The following is a 19271-nucleotide window of genomic DNA, read 5'->3' on the forward strand; positions in this document are numbered from 1 at the left end:
GTTCCTCCCTCTCTCCCCGGTCCCCCCTATCAAGCAGAGTAAGCGTGGGGTGGTCACGGCTATGTCACCCATGTCTGGAGGCACTGCAACCTGACTGCCCTGTCCCTGCGTACAGGATGTTCCCTGGGGCAGGGTGTTGCCCTGACGCACATGGTTAGTTAGTTTGTGCCAGCCCAGCCCTGACTCTCCTTGTGGTTGGTGAGGGGAGCCACAAGTTGGTCTCAGTGCTGGCAGCGTGTGCCCATTTGAATCTCTCAGTTGCTCCCAGCTGTCTGGCAGCCCGGGGGTATGAGCAGCCCCGTGAGGAGCTTGCCAGGCACCCCCAAGAAGTGCAACCTGTTGCAGCCGACTGGAGGCTCTCGTGGCCTCCTCGGCCCCGCGGGCACCGAATTCAGCATCATGTGCATTGTTGGGGCGCAGTAATTGAATCCAACCTGCTCTCTCTCCTCTCTTACAGGTTACCAGGACAATGCCAGTACTTAGGGCTGCCGGTGGCCGATTACTTCAAACAGTGGATTAATCTGAAAAAGGTACTTCTGTGCAATGCACCCCAGTGCCCCCTCCCTTTGCTCCCTCCCCCACCTTGCTTTCAGGAGGTGTCTAATAACGGCGGCTGTTTTGCATTGAAATGAGGAGTTATTTTCTCGGAGGCTGGGCTGCGCGTGCCCTCCCCCGGCTCCCCATTGTGTCCCCGCTAATAGAGTCTTACTGTACTTGATGGAATGCGCTCTGCAGCTGGGGAGAACCCCTTTGTGGCCAGCACGGTGCTGCATAATCGCGCGCCGGCCAGGGTCATGGCAGTCAGCGCGTTGCTAATGCCGGTGGCTTCCTAGGTACCTGGGGATACTGAGAGCCAATGTTCCCTGTGGCTGGATCAGGGCGCCTGGAAATCCACTGGAGAAAGAGTCTAATGGGGCTTGTTTGCTTCTTACCAACATGGCAATATCATGTCACCCCGTGGCCGATGCCCAGATCTGGCTCAGAGCACCCCCTCCTGTGCCCTGTTGTGGGGCTGTCCAGGCAAGCGCTTGCTGTGCTCTGCATCCGACTGATTCAGAAATAACCCAGGGGGGCTTCAGGAGATCTCTGGCTGCTGGGAAGGGGCTGTTACATCGTGGGAGGCCAGTGGTGCAGGTCAGAGTCGGAGAAGTGTCGGGACCTTGTACAGGTGGCAGCTGGGGTGAGGTTTGGTGGGGAGGCTTTGGGAGCCAGGGTGCAGCATCTCTGGTTACTGCTCTGGTCTACTATAATGAGGGGGCCGGGGGTCTGAAATGCCTGCCGACAGCACTCTCTGTTTTCAGGGTCCCCTCTCATTTCTTTAAATGCACGTGTCGCTGCGAACACGAGCATGAGTGACAGGTCGGGGCCACAGCAGAGGGACAATTTGCATGATCTGCTCCGTCAAACAGGGGAGGCTGGGGCCATGACGAGGGATGCTGGCAGCGCGTTCCCAGCTGAACCTGTCAAGGGGATCTTGCCTTCCCCGCTGTCAGAGTAAATCTCGCAGCTCGTCGCCGGGCCTCCGCAAATGAGATCTGAAAGCGCGCTGGGGCATTCTGCAGTTCAGTGACCATTAATGATCGCTGCTTGAAGTTCACTAAACTTCTGGCGCATGGATAGCAGCTCCATCACTGGCAGGGTGGCGGCGGGCACAGAGGAAACATATGGCTCTCTGTGTCACAGCATGGAGTATCGCTGGATGAAGCCCTCCGCTGGGCCCCACCGCCCCTGAGCTAGGGCCGTTTGCAGTGGTTTTCCGCTACTGGGTTTAGCACGCGGGGAGCTGGGATTCATCCTAATTTGCTTAGACTTGGGCTGGAGCTGGGCTTTCACGTGGGTTGCTGCAGCTACTGGCGCTGTCTGGCGGGGTGGTTTGGGCATCAGTCATGCAGGCGCGGGAGGGACGTGCTGGAGAATGGCTCAATGCTTCTTACAGTCATGGGCTGGCAGCATGAGGGAGGGCAGGCCTGGCTGTGCCCAGGACCTTGCTGAGCTGCTTTTAGGAGCTAGACTTGTGACCTGAGTTTCCTGGAATGAGGATCCCAGCTGCCACTCCTGTCCCCTGCTCTGATGGGTGTCTCTGCCTGGGTCTTTGACTCAGGGAGGGGGTGCTGGCAGTGGTCAGCAAAGCCGTCTAGGCAGAGCTCCGGGTGGCACGGGCTCATCCAGCAGGGGACCCTAGCTGACCCTTCAGCACCCTCGCTGGCACTGATGAGCTGGCCAGACACACAGCCCTGGATTCTTGTTCCCGCCTGCTCTGACCAAGGCCTTGTGGCTGCCAGGGCCTGGGTGCCACTCAAGGCAGCTGGAGGTGGAGGTTGTGCTGGTAGGGTTGGCATTAGGAGGAGGAAGGGAAACGTCAGCTGTGAATACTAGCGGGAGAAGAGTAGCAGTACTCCTGGAGAGCAAGGCCTGCGTGGGACCAGTTATTTGGGATGAGCATGTGAGGATGTGAGGGGAGGTCCCGAAGCGAGGGTGGAGAGCCAGGAGGTGGGTGAGTGGTTCCTCTACCAAAGACCCTGCCCCATGCCAAGACAGCAGCAAAGTATAGGAAATAAGAGTACCGGGGTCGTGGGCTGGGAGGGAGCTGTGGAGGTTCCATCTAATCCAAGCCCTGCCCGAGGAAGGATCAGCCCTGTCCAAACCAGCCCAGACAAACCCTGTGTCTGATATCTGAGCAACACGACACAGTCACTTCTGACACCCCCAGGCATCACTCCCACCCCTGCCCCCGGGAAAGCCGGGGGGGCCGTGGCTGCCAATGTCCTGCTGCTGCCAGGGGGGTTCATGGATACTCCAGAAACCCCAGGCCAAGGCCATGTCTCTGCTGCAGAGGAAGGCAAAACCTCCCAGTCTGAACCAGTCTGAGCAGGGGGGAAATCCCTTCCTATCCCAGTGCAATGTGGGGCTGAACCTGAGCGCAGGGGCAAGACCCTGCGGGGTTGGTGCCAGCAGCTGCATTGGCATAGCCCAGTCCCATCCCCAGCCTGGGCTGTGGCCAACACCCAGCACCTCTGGGGGAGGCTAAAAAACACCCGACATATATAGTAGAAAGCGGGGTGGGTGCAACCAGCAAAGCCCAGGAGCCTGGAAAATCCCCATAGCAGAGCACAGGCATCGCTGCTCCTAGATCATCTCCACCCTGTGGCTGTCCAGCCTCTCCTTGGACCCCTCCAGTGATGCAGAGTCCACAGCTTTATTCCCCAGATGCAGCTTTCCATGGCAGCGCTGGCTGTTCCTTGTTCTGGGCCCAGCCTGGTCTTGGTTGAAAGTCAGTGTCCAGGGACCTTTCTTGTGGCTGGTTCTTGCTGGTGGGACTTGCTGAAAGTTGTGTTGTGGTGTGGGTCCCCAGCAGGGAGGAGCAGCCGCTGCTGCAGGAGCTCACAGCCGGACCCCAGCGCCAGAAAAGCAGCCACCCCCTGCCTGGAGCCTGGGAGGCCACAGGGCCCTGCAGTGTCCAGGGAGGTATTTGGCTCCGTTTTGCTCCCCGGTCACTCAGCAGTGCAGCATTCCCTTCGTATCCATCCAGGCACTGGGTGCACAGCTGTGCTGGACCGGCATCGCCACAGGGCTGCCATGCTTGCCGCTGGGCGGCTGGGGCTGTGGCTCCCACCTTCCTCTCCCCATTCGCTCCCCAGAATAAGAGAAGCCGGGAATGAGACCGTGCTTGTGGGAAGAGGCTTGTCCAGCTCCCTTCCTCCCCGGAAAGGCTTTTGGGATGCAGGGTTATTTTTAGGGCAATGAAAAGAGGAAAATCCCCTTCCTTGCAGCTGATGGAGTCGGCAGAAGGTTTGTTCCCCTCCCCCCAGCCTGCTGATGTGCCGCCCCCCCAGCCCCAGCCCCAGCCCGGCTGGTGCTCGCGGACGTTTTGGTGCTCGCGGACGTTTTTAATGTCACTGGGCGATCTCGTCTCTCCAGTGAGCTGTCAGCGGCGTGAGGACTCGGGGCAGGGCGCTCTGCGCGCTCCTTGCTCCGATTAGCTCAGCTCTCGGGGAGGGCTGCCAAGGAGACGCACACCGGATATCTCCCTGCCCCCCTCCTGGTGCGGAGCGTGCCAGGAGCCAGCAGGCCGCCTGCCGTATGCTGGTGTCAGCCTCTCGTGTTGATGGGCAGAGGTGCTGCGGGTCAGGAGCGAGGTGCATTAGCAGAGCTCTGCGCTCCCTGACAGCGTCTGTGCAGCCGGGCTGAAGGACATCGGGGGGGCTCTGCAGGGAGGGCCCAGGGTGGGATTGACAGGTGCCTGCAGGGCTGGGGACATGGTCCTGAGAGCAGGGGGTCTTGTGGTGGCAGTGCTGGGCTGCTGTGTTCCCTCCCCTCCTCTCCAACATCCACCCAAAGCACAGAGGACAAACTTGGGGTGCTTTAGACAGATCAGGGACCCTGCACCCAGCGTCACTCAATAGGTCTCTCATCGCTTCCCCCAGGCTGATGGTTATCTGCTTCTCCCACGCTGTGGTAGCAGGGTCTGGGTGGTGACGGGCCTTGCCCATCAGGCCGGGCATCCTCTCCACACTGAGCCGTCTGCATGAAGGGTTTGGAGCCAGAGTTGTGGTAAGCTGTGGCTCGGCGCCATCAGATATCTGACGGGAACAAAGACCCTGTCTTGGAAAGGGGGAGCACAGCATTCAACGTGGCCTATGAGGCAATGCCAAAGTCACTGGCAGATCAGGTTGGAAATGGTTGTGGGGCTGGGGGACAGGACTGGTGAGGAGAGGCTGAGGGAACTGGGCCGATTTAGTCTGGAGAAGAGAAGGCCAAGGGGGATTGAATAGCAGCCTTCACCTCCCTGCAGGGGGGCTGCAAAGAGGCTGGAGCTGGACTGGTCTCAGTGGGGGCAGACGACAGGACAAGGAGCAATGGGCTCGAGTTGCAGCAGGGGAAGTTGAGGTTGGATATTAGGAAAAACTCTCTCCCACCAGAGGTGGTGGAGTCTCCATCCTTGGTGGTGTGTAAGACCCGGGTAGACAAAGCCTTGGCTGGGATGATCTAGTTGGGGCTGGTCCTACTTTGAGATGGGGTTGGACTAGATGTGACCCCCTGAGGTCCCTTCAACCCTCATTGCCTAGGATTCAGTGATTCACGAAAGGCAGCTGAGCTGTGCAGGGTGGGAGTACTGCCAAGAGAGGTGAGGGCTCGCACCAGCACCAGCAGTACAACAGGGTGGGAGAGATGTCAGGACCAGTTACCCGGGGAGAAGTAATGTGTCCATGCTGTTTGAGGCACCCTCATCCTTGGCTTGAGCCGGGAAGGTCTGAGGGGAACCAGGGTGGGCAGCTCGGAGGGGACAAAGGCCAAGGCAGTCGTGTGGGACGAGGTAAGGAAGCACTGGGGAGTGCTGGTTTGGGGCACCCAGGTTAAGGTTGCAGAAGCTCTGAGGCCTGCACACCTGGCCTCAGCCCTGCCTCCTCCTCCTCGTTCTTGCAGAGCAGTGATTCCCAGCCACGTGCTGGGCACTTCAGGGTGCCTGGAGATCCTTTCAGGGGTGCTGCTCGATGTTGGCACTGTTAGATGTGCAAATTGGACTGCACAAGATAAACCCTGAGATTGCAGATAGGAATCCAGAGTGTTAAGTAGCCTGCCCTGCTATGGGCTTTCCGCTGGCAACAGAAGAATTGCTCTAATATATTTCTGTAATCAAAAAAATGAGTGAAGACAAAGAAGTGGCATTTTCTGAGGGGAGGGCCGTGAGTCTTCAAAGGTTGAGAATCATTGCTGTAGTGTGTGAAGACACCTGCAAACATCTGTGCATCCATTAATGGCTTTTTTATTTTCTCTTTTGGAGTTTTCTCCTTCCCACAGGTCAGCCTTGTTCTGGAGCTGAGCTTCCACTCTGGGTGTTGTTGGGGTCCTTGGTCAGGGAGCTCAGAGGAGGAGAAGCCTCCTCATACCGTGGTCATGGGTGCCACTGAAGCCCCAGCTAGCTGCCATCTGTGGGAATTTGTGTGGATGTCCTTCAGGAAAGGCTTTCACCCGTATAACTGTCCTCACTCTGGAGATGTGTCCCAGCTTGTTCCAGAGGAGGTGATGGGCCCGACTTGACTCCAGCGAGGCTTATAGACACCTGCCCATTGTCGTACCTGCCAAGAATCGGATCTGTGGGCTCTTGCCATGGTCAGGGAGTGTCAAGAGGGGGCAAGCCCCTGTCTGGGCACTGTCCTGGCAGGAGGCAGCAAGCTCAAGTAGCATTATACCAATAGCAAACCCCCAACCCAGCTGCCATTGTTACCCTCGGGACCCCTGTCCTGCTGACATGGTTTCCTGCTCAGTTTGGCAGAGGATACTGGGGCACTCTTGTGTTTTCCACGTACCGTATGCCACGGTTTCCAGTTACATTGAGGATGAGATCCCGCAGTGGCGAGTGCTACAGAAAAACCTGCCGTTTTATGCCATCACTTGTACATACAGATTCAGGTGAGCTGCGCCTCAGGGTTTCGCTGGAAGAGCTGGTGATGTTCACAGGCCCCTGGGAGGGAGCGGGGTGTTTTAGTTACGCAGTGCTAAAGATTTGTAAGGGGGCAGAAGTGGAGGAGAAGAAAGGACAGGGAGGGGTGGGGAAAACAAGTATGGCATCCGCCTTCCCAGTGGCGGAGTAGGCTCTTCCTGGCGGTTCCTGCTCGGTGCATTTAGCCTTTAGTAGAAGAATTGCACGCAGAGGGGATCTCTGTGCGGCTGTGGGCCCATGAGGGGCGCGTAGGCTAGTGGAGCCGTACAGGAGACACAAATGCATTATTGCTTGCGGCCAAACGGGACAAAGCCTGGGGACGTACTGCCTGGGGATCTGTGCCCTGGGTGGGTTTTGGGGGCCATTGGAGCAAATAGCTGTGGCTTTTCAAGGTCCGGTTTGTATTGATGTGAGAACTCTTAGCTTGGGAATAAATTAAACCCATGTGGGCCACGTGTCAAGGTCACGCCTGCCGTTCCTTTGCATGGTTGCGATGTGCAAGCAGAGAACCTGAAGTGAGGTGTGCTTTGTGTTAATATTTTTATGCTTTGAAATAAAAGTGGAGTAAGGGTACTTCTTTCCTATGAATCTGCCGCTCTTTCTTTCTCTGGGAGGAGTTGTCAGGCGGTTGGTGCTGGGCGGTTGATGCTGAATGTGCATCAACTGCTTCTGGAGAAGGGTGCTGAATTGGGCCTTTTGGAGAAGGAAAAGTCTGTGTTGAGCTCGTCTTAGGTGCTTGTCATGTTTTCACATGCTCGTGTGGATTAAGCTCTGTGGTTTTGTTTCAAATGGAAAAATGTGCTGCAGGACTGGACCTGACCAAGCAATAGGAAGGCGCAGCGGGTGCAGAGTGACCTCCTGGACCTACAGCATGGGGCCGATCCTGCAGAAGCAGAGGAAATGCTCTTTTAACCCAGCAGGTTATTCGCTTGTGGAACTCATTGCCAAAGCATGCCAAAGCATGTTGTAGAGGCAGAGACCACGGCCAGGTTCACAAAGGGATGTGATGGATGGCAAATCCATGGGGAGCGATTGGAGCAACTGGGATGTGCCCTCTGATATCCCTAAAGCCATGATGCCAAGGAGAGTCTGACGGGGAGCGGATCACTCTAGACATGCCTTACAAATATGCTCTCCCTCTAATGTGGCAGCAGTGGGTGAATAAAGTGTAATGGTAATGACTTAATACATTAGTATCATCTGAATGCATAATCGAATGGTGATGTTTACATTGGACTAGCCATGCTATATTTCTGTTAGGTTTTAAACAGGGCGCTGCTAAATTTTCAAAAGTCTTGGAGGGGTGCCACGAGTCTGAAGAACCACTCTCTGAAGCATCTCCTACTTGCTTGTCAGAGACAGGGCGCTGGGCTAGATGCACCATTGGTCTGACCTAGCTTGTATGCTCGTGTCCAGCATTTAAATACTTGACTTGCTTAACTTTAAGTATACGAGGGTCACCGCTGACATAGCTACTATTGTGCTTTGCTGTCTTGGGGCCGGAGTGCTCCATCCCTAGCCTGGGTGATGCCTAGCAGAGTGCTGCAAGATGCCATTTCCCTGTTCCTCTGCTGTATACGTCTCTACCACATTTCGGAGCTTTCAATCCAGGCCTGCTCGCGTGTTGGCTTGGGTAACTTCTTTCTGAAGATAGGCATTGTTGTCAATGGATAACGGAAGCAAAAAAGCACAGAGACATCTACGGCCAACAGAGTTAAGGAGCCCACTGAGGCATTTTTCAAATATATTTGGAACAGGAGGAATCCTAACAACAGCATGGGGCCGTAATTAAATGGAAATAATCGATGTGTCAATAATGATGGTGAGAAAGCAGAATGTTTGTGTTCTGTATTTGGAGGAGAAGCCACGCAACGTCTCACCCGGTTAAATGCTTTCTGCTTTGACAGACAGCAGCACGTGGTGTTTTAAATAGTAGTTGGGCAACTTGGCTGTTTTTAAAATCAGCAGATCTGGAAAACGTGCATCCAAGAGTTTTCAGAGAACTAGCCAAGGTGCTTTCTGGCCTGCTAACGTGGCTTTGGTATGCTGGGGGCATTCCCGAGGGCTGCAAGGAAGTGAGCATTGTACCGAGCTTTAATAAGCATAAGTGGGATGACCCAAAATTATCACAGGCTTCTTGGCCTGCCACCAGTTCCAAGCAGAGTAACAGAAAGGCTGATGTTGGACTGGTTTCATTAAGAATCAAAGGTGAGGAATTACAAGGAATACCAAGCATATCCAGGTGTATGGAAAGAGATCTTCTCAAACTCAACTGGCATTTTTGATGAAATTATGGGATTTGATTAACAAAGGAAATAGTGGCAGTGCAACATGCTTCCGTAAGGCATTTTGCTGGATAGCTAATGCTGTCTTGATTAAGCAGCTGGAGTGATGCAAAGTCACTTTGGCACATGTTAAATGGATTGAGAATCATAGAAATCCTAGAAAGTGAGGATTGGAAGGGACCTGAGGAGGTCACATCTAGCCCAGCCCCCTGCTCCAAGTAGGACCAGCCCCAGCTACATCAACCCAGCCAGGGCTTTGTTGAGCCGCGCCTTAAATACCTCCAAGGATGGAGAGTCCACCACCTCTCTGGGGAGCCTGTTCCAGTACTTCACCACCCTCCTTGTGAATTTTTTTCCCTGATATCCAACCTCAACTTCCCTTGCTGCAACTTGAGACCATCGCTCCTAGTTCAGAACTGGCTTCTTGACAGACCCCCAAACCCAGGTCCTCGGTCTTACAAGCAGGGATGTTTAGTAGGATTGGGGAGACTATGACCTGGGTGTTTGGCCTGGTGCCACTGCTAAGGGGGTGCTGCATCCAGCTCTGCTGTCCATGTGGATCCGATCTGTGGGTTGTTTGCCTGTTTATTGTAAGCCGTTTTGAGCCTCTTGCATAGGGTGGGCAATGAACCTAGAAAATAAATTCAGGAAGGACAATGAAAACTTGGAGAGTGCCAGAGAAGAGCCCTGAGAATGACTGAAGGATGCCGGGATAACCAGCCTTCTCGTGAGAACCTTGTTAACAAAGAAGAAGGGGAGGCTCGATCCCAGCCCACGTGCATCTGAAAGGGGAGCAGAAACATGATCCAGCAGCTCTTCAGCTTAGCAGGAGGACGTATAACAAGAGCCAGGTTGAAGCAGATGGGCACGGCACAGATTTTTACCGAGAGGGTAAAAATCCACCCACTGAAGCGACTTACCCCAGCCGGGGGTGGACTCTCCATGCCTGGTGATGTGTAACTCAAAGCCAGATGCGTTTTTCGAAGTGATGGGCTCTAGTTCACCCAGGCATCGGTTCCCAGTAGTCACGTGGCCTGTGCTACACGCGAGGCCGGCATCTCTAATACATGCTTCTCTCTCCCAGCCCCGCACTGCTGTGTTTTCAGCTCCTGCTTGCTATATTCTTCCCTCCCGGGGACCGTGCTCTCAAAGTCCTGTGACTTCCAAGAGTGCTAAAGCCCTGTGCACGTGAGCGGCATGGGCCCTGTGTGATTGAGCACACAGGGAGCAGCTGAAAAGCTAATCCCGGGAGGGCTGTGGAGGTGTGCGGCTCTGATCCCCGGGCAGGTGAGCCCTGGCGAGGAAGGAACGCAGCCAGCTTTACACCGCTGCTCCTTTAAATCTGTCGCGCAGCTGTCTGAACTCTGAAATTTCTTTCACTCTCTCCCTCGCCTTGTTAACATGTGTTGCCTTTGGGGTAATCAGGGAAAAAATATTATGTCCTTTTACAATTACCGGGTTTTGGAATATTAAAATGTCTCTCTGCATCGGCAGTGTTATTTTGATTGGTATTCTAACCTTTGACTAGCCCATAAAGCAAGCCGCTCTTCAAGCCAATATTGCAGGACTGAAATTTAATTCCGAAATGATTCCAGATAATAGGGAGACAGATAATATATGCATGAAGGATATTATGTTTGGACTAAATGCAGCAGGGCCAGTGCTTGGGAGTTGAATAATAGCCCAGAGTGAGTTATAATCTGTGGGACAGAAATACCTTACTGTCAGGGCCAGGAGAGGAACTCTTAAATCAAAGGGAGGGAGAAGAGGAGTGAGCCAGAGGATAGTCATCTGAGACAGAAAGGGCATCCAGGAGAGGCCTGGAAGGAGCAGCCCCCTCTGTGCCCAGCGGAGGGACGTGCCCTGCTGCACTTCAGCCTGGTGTGCCGGGTTCAAGAGCCAGGAGGGGACCCAGGCTGGGAGAGAGGGGCAGCATTCAGGGGTGGACTTATCCCTTTCCCCACCTCCCTGATCCATGGGGCAGGGTGGGGGCTGTTCCAGCCGACGTGGTGCCTCAGTTTCCCTAGGATGCAACCACAAAACTGTAGGGGAAGCAGGGCATTGCTTGCGAGTCTGGGATCAGGGCTGTTGCAAGGCACGCTGACTTCGAGCTGACATGAGTGCTGTCTTCCTTCCGTCCTGGAGGAAGCAGCTTCCCAGCTCAGGCTCAGTTATCTCCTGGCATTGAACAGGATCTCCTGGCATTGAGTTTGAGCATATAGACAAGCCCCCAGCCCCCTCTGCAATGGGTCCGTGCAAGGAGTGTGCAGCTGGACTCTGCAGGGGGAGAGGTTTCGAGGCATGTCTGTGCTGGGGAAGATGGGGATGAAGTGTCATGTTCACGTGGGCTCACCCAGCCGTGCACCGGGGCGGGTTGTCCTCACACGTGTTGGTGGGAAGGGGTTATCCCCACACTCCCCTTGCATCTCCCTCATCTGGGTAACATGGGTGGTGTAACGGCTGGCCTTGCCCATACTGACATATCAACATGCGTGTGCAGAAAGCCCCCATCTTTCAGTGAAGGCTTTAGGGGGATTAGTGCTAGGAACAGCCCTGCCTGACCTGCTGGTCTGCGGTGCTATATAATCACTTCCACTGCTGCATTGTCAAAACAGCTAAACTGGGACTGGGAAAAGTCCAACCCCGAGGCCCAGGACAGTCCCGCTGGGGCAGCAGCTGGGCACAGCAGGTCTCCTGCTGCCAAGAACGCCAATGCCACGGTTGTGAGTCCCTGGAGCAGTGGTTCCCAACCAGGGTGCCACAGCGTGCTGGGGTGCTGCGAGATCCTTTCCAGGGTGCCACACCACGGTAGCACTGTTAGATGTGTCAACGTGGTTCATGAGATAAACCCTGAGGCTTCAAATAGAAATCCAGAGGGTTAAAAATGCTCTGAGCTGTGGCACCTCGCTGAGTCCTTTGCCACAGGAGAATTGCTTTGTTGTTTTTCTGAAGTCAAAGAACAAGTGAAAACTTAGCACTAGCATTTTCCAAGGGGCCTGGAGCCTAAAAAGGTTGAACTGCTGCCCTAGAAGATGGGGTTGAGACGGTCCCTGATGGTTTCACTGCTGCAGAGCTGTGGATGTCAGTGGTAGAGGAGCAATGGGCTGCCAGCTTCCAGCACCCCCATCCTAGGGTCCCCAGAGCGCTGTGCACCTCCTACTCGTGAAGGTGGCTCTTCTCCAAACAGTGCCTGTGGGCCAAGCCAAGACCTGTGTCTGAGAGTCGTGGGAGCTGCTCCTGTGTGTGCTGTGGGGGGGCTCTGCTGTGTTTCTGATGCCGTGGCCCCCTGGCCACGCCATTTGTATCTGGTGACATGCCACGTTGTGGGGGGGTCACTCACTACTCTTGAGATTTCTTTTGGTCCAGTCCTCCAATTCGTCTGAGATTTGGAGTGGCCTAGACGAATTGGAGGATTGGAGCAGAAGAAATCTCATGAGGTTCAACAAAGACAAGTGCAAAGTCCTGCACTTAGGAGGGAGCAATCCCATGCACCGGGGCAGGCTGGGGGTGACTGGCTGGGCAGCAGCTCTGCAGAAAAGGACCTGGGGGGGACAGGGGACAAGAAGCTGAATATGAGCCAGCAGTGCACCCGTGGTGCCAAGAAGGCTAATCGCATCCTAGGCTGCATTGGCAGAAGAGTTGCCAGCAGATCAAGCGCAGTGATTCTTCCCTCTGTTCAGCACCGGGGAGGCCACATCTGGAGTCCTGTGTCCAGCTGTGGGCCCCCCACTACAGAAAGGATGTGGACATGTTGGAGAATTGGTAATGAACATGGTTCAGGGGCTAGGGACAGGGCTGGTGAGGAGAGGCTGAGGGAACTGGGCTGATTTAGTTTGGAGAAGAAAAGACCAAGGGGGATTGAATAGCAGCCTTCACCTCCCTGCAGAGGCTACAAAGAGGATGGAGCTGGACTGTTCTCAGTGGTGGCAGATGACAGGACAAGGAGCAATGGGCTCCAGCTGCAGCAAGGGAAGTTGAGGTTGGATATTAGGAAAAACTTTCTCCTGGGGAGAGTAGTGAAGCACTGGAACAGGCTCCCAAGAGGGGTGGGGGAGTCTCCATTCTTGGAGGTGTTTAAGAGCCGGGTAGACAAAGCCTTGGCTGGGATGATATAGTTGGGGCTGGTCCTGCTTGGAGCAGGGGTTGGACTAGATGTGACCTGCTGAGGTTCCTTCCAGCCCTCACTTTCTAGGATTTGATGATACTTGTGTCATGACTGGGCCATCAGGCCCTATCCAGCATGAGGCCCCGTCATACAGGCACAGAGTGCGTGACAGTCCCTGCCTCAGCGAGCTAGCAGTCTGTATGGGGCACAGAAGGGGTCCCCAGACATGCAGCAGGTTTCTTATGCACGCATGTTGTGTAGCCTGTGGGGAGGGGGGAGAATGGCAGGTGCTCAGGCCTCGTGCTTCCCTGTTGTGACCATACCACTTATCTGGTCCAAGCCATTTCTGCCATGGTCCTCTCCATGGCATCTGAACCTCTGTCTTCTGGTGCCCATCTGGCCCGTGTGACAGGACTCGCTGCAGCTTGGGTTACCTGCATGGTGCAGACACCTGCGTGCCTGCAAACCCCCTCCATTCACTGCCTTGCTACCCTGGGAAAATGCTGAGGTGTCAGTGAGCTTTGACTTAAAAAAGCAGTGGTCTGAGCCAGCAAACCATGCATCCGGGCAGAAGGAAGGAGGTTTGTGTCTGCTGCTCTTCCACCCCAGGCTGTATCCCCCAAAACTGTCCTGAAGCCCTAGGCTTGCCCATGTGCAGGCATAGAAGAGCCCCCTCTCTCCCCTGCTCTGGGTGCCCACCTGCTTTACAGGGCAGTCTGTGTTTCCCTGCCCCTCGCCTTCCCGTGGGCTGCAGCTGGCTGAGCCTGCTCCATGTCCTTGTGTTGAAAGAGGCAAGCTTGACCCCACACCTGACACCGCCTCCCCCGCAGTCGATACGGGAGCGTGGCCACAGGAGAAGGGATTAAAGGCAGGGCATGTTTTACAATAATCCTGCAACGTGTGTCGCATTCCAGGCCAGGCAGCCACCGGGAGGCAGCGAGCGGCAATGTGCACGCGAGGGGGACGCCTGGAGCAAGGCCGTGCCTCTGTGTGGCAGCTGGGCCAGCTCTGTGGGAGCGGTGTCACCGTGGGGGGCAGGCAGACATCAGAACATAAGCACTGCCATGTCCTGAATCAGACAGTAAGTCCGTCTTGCCGAGCATCCTGTGTTGAATGGCGGCAGACAGCAGAGCTGAAGTGAGAGCAACTGGGGCTGAGCAGGGTTTTCCCCTGTTCCTCTCTCCCTGCAGCCTCTAACACTAAAGGTCCAGGCAGGTCTGATGCAGAGCACGTGCCCTTCATGCCCATGCTCAATAGCAACTGATGCCCCTTTCCTCCAAGCACATGTCCAATTCCTAAGTGAATCTGGTTAAACTCTCAGCTTCCACTGCAGGTGGTGGCCCTGAGCTCCACCTTTAATGGCACGCTGGGTGGAAACAAACTTCCTGGTGTTAGTTTTAAACTTACTGCCTACTCGTTTTGTGTTGTGACCCCCAGTTCTTGTCTGGTGAGGTCAGTCGGTAATAAATCCATATCAACTTTCTCTTTGCCATTTAGTGCAGAGACAGATCTGCTGTCACCCAGCATTAACGTGGGAGCCCTGTCATGCTTGGCAGCAGGGTGCTGCACTCGGGTACCTGTGTCCATCTGTGAGGCAGTAGGGGAAGGAGAAGTCTTCATGGCTTGTCTAGACCCCAGGAAATGTGCTGCATGCCTTTCCCTGTGCTTCCTAGGGAGAGGAGATGCATCGCATGATGGTGGATACTGGCCTGACTTGGGCAGTTGTGGGACCCGGGGCTGCACCAGTCTCAGCTGATCTCATCAGGGGCTGGACTGTCCTGGTGTTTTGCCCTGTTTAGCCATGCAGAGCCAGCCTGGTGCTGAGAAGGGGACTGGGAGCCTCCTGCTCCCGCTTCAGTCCCTTTGGGCAGGGGCACGGGGCCAGTGCTTGATCCCTGCCCCTGGCAGCCCCACATGCTGGTCTCTGATGGGGCAGTTGCATGCTCGGCCATCCTTGTCGTGCCCTTGAGAGGTCTCGTAGGCCGTTCAGCTTCACAGATGGGCCCCCGGTACCTTCTCTGGCATTGGTCCAGCTGGCAGCCTCTGCCTTGCCTCCCTCTGCTCCCTGTGTTGCCCCTGGCTAGACAGGAGTGGCCCCGTCAGCCTCCAGCCCACCTCTCACAGCTGTGCTTCATAGGGGTATATTGACCCTCAACTGAGATTTAGTTGTTTGCAAACCTTGTGCAGTGCAAATGACCCAGTTAGCCTTGCACGGCACTTCATGTCGGGTGCTGTCTGGACTTGGCAGTAGTCCGTGTCACCCCACAGCCTGCTGGCATGGAGGGGGTAAGTGGTGAGCAGCTGGTGGACCCGTTCCCAACGATAGCTGGGTGCCTCTGGTGCAGCATGGCCTGGCTTCTCAGTGCCCAGGCATGAAGCTCGCAAGTAGGAGATAGTAATTTGGGTGTAACAAGGTGCCTTTGCATGGCGGCTTCCTTATAGGAATAGCTTGCAGGTCTTCACTGACACTAGCTACTTAACGAGAGTCCCAGGGTCACCCAGCAGGTCAGTTCAACTTTGCTGTCCTGCCCTGTCCTGTCTCATGTTCGGGCCCATTGGCTCCTTAGCTCAGTCCGTGGATGTTTTCCCGCCTGGCTCCCCTGTGCGGTCATGGATCAGATCTTGGGTGCGGACCCTTTTGCCAGGGGAGTTTGGTAGGGACAGGCTGTGGGGACTGCATTGGGCCCCTTGCATTTGCCTTTTGGTACCCACTGGCGGTTTGAGATAAATCCCGGATTTTATATCCGCCAGCCCTCACCGTGCCCATTGCATGGGAGCCTCCTGCAATCCCGTCCTTCCATCCCCAAGCATTGGTTCTCCCTACCCCGGAGCGGTCTCCAGCCAACTGAGACTGCTGTCCTCTCCAGATCCGGCTAGACAAGGGTATTCCCTGGCTCTTGGCACCTCCAGTAGCTTCCTGCATGTTCATGGCAGAAGGAAGAGAGATGTTCCCAGAGGCCCAGTCTCAAAGCCCTCCCAGGGGCCTCTCTGGGACTCAGCAGTTTGGAAAGGCAGGGACGTGCAGCCAGCACTCATGCTCTTTCTGCCCACTGCAGGGGTTGTATTTAAAGCTGGAGCGATGCCGCAGCTTTGACTGAGCTGACTGGTCCCCTGCATCCTCAGTGAGCCTGTACGGCGCACTCGGAGCCAAACGTTCAGCCAGCCGACTCAGCACCTTTGGCAGCTGTCTCCATGCAAAGCTGCTTAACCTGCTTGGTGGCCGCTGGACCCCCTCCAGGCACGTGGGGCCTTTCCAGTGCTAGGGGCAAGTGCGGATGGGAAGGGTAGCTTTGGGGGTCTCCGTCCTGTGTGGGGAGAGCCAGCATTGCCACCAGGCTGCGTTGGCCAGGTGGTGAGATCTGGGATGTGGCTGCCTGTTTGCTCGTGCATGTACCCAGGCCGGAGGCAGGAGCTGGGGGAAGGTGTCAAGGGCCAGCATAGAAGAGTGTGTTTGGAAAAAAGAGCTCTGGGCTGGTGGGGATGCTGCCTGCGTGAGCCCTGTGAGAACAGCTCCACTGGCTTCACTTTGCCCCTGAAATATTTTCACACCTGGGGAAGCTGTCAGGGCACAGGCCGGGAAGGGGAAACAGGGTGGGGATTGGGCTTCACTCGTGGATCAAAGCTGCAGAATGTCCGGATGCAGCAGCAAAAATGTCAACAGTAAAAATGCTGCCAAAGGGCCCCTGCATCCTTGCCGTGGAGCTGGGAATTAGCACCCTGTTCAGGTGAGTGGATGTCCTCGTGCCTCTCCAGTGCACTCTCTCTGGCCTCGGGCCTTCTCAGAGCGACTCAGGCTTGGTGGGAGGGACCCAGGCGGTGGGGCTGGAAACTTAATTTGTTCCAAGAATTGAAGGCCTTAACTGAGATGGCTGCAAGGTCCTGGAGTGCCAGGCTCAGACAGGCCCCGGGATGCCTGCTTTGGGGCGTCAGCTTTTCCAGACATGCTTGCGCTGTGGAAGAAGACGGGATTTTTAAGCCCCTTGCATCAGGCCCTCTTTGTCTCACCTATGGATGGGTCCAGCTAGGGAACCTGGTGCGATGCAGGCATTGAAGGTTACATCCTCAGGGCTCACTCATGTGACACAGGAGCCACCTACGTAGGGATGCATTGTTGAATCGGCCTGACTTTGAATGAGCCAGGGAAAACCCTGTCCTTGACCCAGCAGCATCTGTTGTTCCTTCTTCATTGCTCTTTGTTACCAGCTGCTGTACTAGCTGTGGCACAGATGTGTCGAGAGACTTGCCATGGGGAGTTCGCAGGCTGAATAGCCACAGCAGAATTGTGGTCCTCATATACCGGCAGGAGACTGAAGCGCAGAGAGGCCGAGTGAGCTCTCAGGAAGCCGGTGACAGAGGTGGAAAATGAGGCTAGATGCTCGTGAGGTCCAGTCCCAAGCTTTGGCCGCAAACCCATTCCTCCCCTAGAGTCACCGAATCCTAGAAAATGAGGGTGGGAGGGAGCTCAGGAGGTCACATCTAGTCCAACCCCCCGCTCCAAGCAGGACCAGTCCCAACTACATCATCCCAGCCAAGGCTTTGTCTACCTGGGGCTTCAAAACCTCCAAGGATGGAGACGCCACCACCTCTCTGGGGAGCCTGTTCCAGTGCTTCACCACCCTCCTCGTGAGAACATTCTTCCTAATATCCAACCTCAGCTTCCCTTGCTGCAGCTGGAACCCATTGCTCCTTCTGTCATCTGCCTTCACTGAGCTCCATCCTCTTTGCAGCCCCCCTGCGGGGAGTTGAGAGCTGCTATTCAATCCCCCCATAGTCATCTGCAGACTAAATAAGCCCAGTTCTCAAAGGTCCTGAGTTCCCCAGGTCTGTGTTGGTTGAGGCTGGGTGTGTTTTGGGTGAGGGGATGGGTGACAGAGTTGAGAGCCTAGGAGTGAGAGGGGAGGTTCTGGGATGGCTGCTGTACCTAGTGTCTGGCTGTTGCTCCTCTTACATCAGAACATGGAAATGCTCTTGGGTCCCACCTGCCTGTTCTTAATTAACGTATCTGCTCCCAGAAACGGGGCACGGGAGGGACCAGCGCATCTCTGACCATGGCTGCATCACCTACCGTCCCCATAGGGGTCCCCTTCACCGCACCCTGCTCTGTCCCTCCCTGTAGTGCAGCCTTGGTACCGCGGTGCATCGGGCTGCTGGCTTGCCTGCCCGCCTCTCTGGCTGGCGCATCCAGCTGGGGACCAGCTCGAGCTCTGGCATGGCTGCAGGCGTCTTTCTGAGTGACTTGGTCACTGTCATCAATGGTGTGGAGGTGAGGGGTTGCAGAACAATAATGGTGCTTGGGGAGGTGAGAAGATGGGAAACCAGTGGGGGGGGGAATTGGTTAAAGAGAGATGGGGAGGAAGGATTTGCTCCTCTGGGAGCATCCCTGATTGTGTGGTTGTCTGTTCCTTTTACCCTGTGGCTGCTTTGCAGAGCGTGACTTGGGCATGGTGGATGGGGCCAAGTACGAGGCAGACAAGTATGAAGCAGACAAGTACGAGGTGCTAGGCCCATCAGACCCACTCGATGTAGTAGGAAAAGCATCCTCTTAGAGCCGTGGGGTGAACTCTTGGTCCACAGAGGTGCGTGTGTGTCCCTGGCACTGCCTTCACGCCATAACCCACCTCTGCAGCGAGACTCTGAGCCTGGGGCTGTGCATTTCAGGAGAAAGGAGGTTGTGTCTTCAGCCACATGGGCTTGTGAGTGCCTCTTGGCACGTTTTAAATGAAGCCCCCACATGCACAAGGCCTTTTTAGGCAAGAGGAGGTCTACGTGGGTCCAGCAAAAAGGGCCCTGATACTAGCTAGGATCTCCTGGCCCATCGTCATAGTAACGTTCCTGCTGCTCCTTTTTAACCTGTGCCAGGGTTGGGAGCTGGCAAGGGGCGGGTTTTGCCAGGCAAACTTTCAAGCCCCTGCACTGGACCAGAAAACTAGTCCTGAGAACATGAGACCATCAGCAGTTCATAGATTTCATAGACATTAGGGCTGGAAGGGACGTTGGAAGATCATCGAGTCCAGCCCCCCCACCCAAAGGACAGGAAGTCAGCTGGGGTCATAGGATCCCAGCAAGATAAGCATCCAATTTGCTCTTGAGGGTGTTCAGTGAAGGTGCTTGAACCACCTCCGATGGCAGGCTGTTCCAGACCTTGGGGGCTCGGACAGTAAAGAAATTCTTCCTTATGTCCAGCCTCAAACGGTCTTGCAGGAGTTTATGACTGTTCGACCTCGTCATCCCTTGGGGCACTCTGGTGAACAAACGTTCCCCCAGATCCTGGTGGTCACCCCGGATAAACTTATAGGTGGCCACCAGATCACCCCTGAGCCTGCGCTTTTCCAGGCTAAAGAGCCCCATGGCTCTCAGCCTGTCGTCGTAAGGTCTGTTTTCCTGACCTCTGGTCATGCGCGTGGCTCTTCTCTGGACTCTCTCAAGCTTCTCCACATCC

At 55.4% G+C, this 19271-nt stretch overlaps 1 protein-coding gene across 5 annotated transcripts in view; it reads left to right on the top strand.

The window, feature by feature from the left end:
• ERI3 (ERI1 exoribonuclease family member 3) overlaps positions 1-19271 on the top strand; it is a 172207-nt gene that overhangs the window by 64145 nt on the left and 88791 nt on the right. For all 5 annotated transcript variants that reach the window (XM_019501429.1, XM_019501430.1, XM_019501433.1 and 2 more), the window contains exon 5: positions 458-530. In XM_019501429.1, the coding sequence (XP_019356974.1) occupies positions 458-530 (73 nt within the window). The remainder of the gene's footprint in view (positions 1-457; positions 531-19271) is intronic.

The sequence above is a fragment of the Gavialis gangeticus genome, unplaced genomic scaffold (genome assembly GCF_001723915.1).
Source record: "Gavialis gangeticus isolate Ggan-Ray unplaced genomic scaffold, GavGan_comp1, whole genome shotgun sequence".
Taxonomy (NCBI): domain Eukaryota; kingdom Metazoa; phylum Chordata; order Crocodylia; family Gavialidae; genus Gavialis; species Gavialis gangeticus.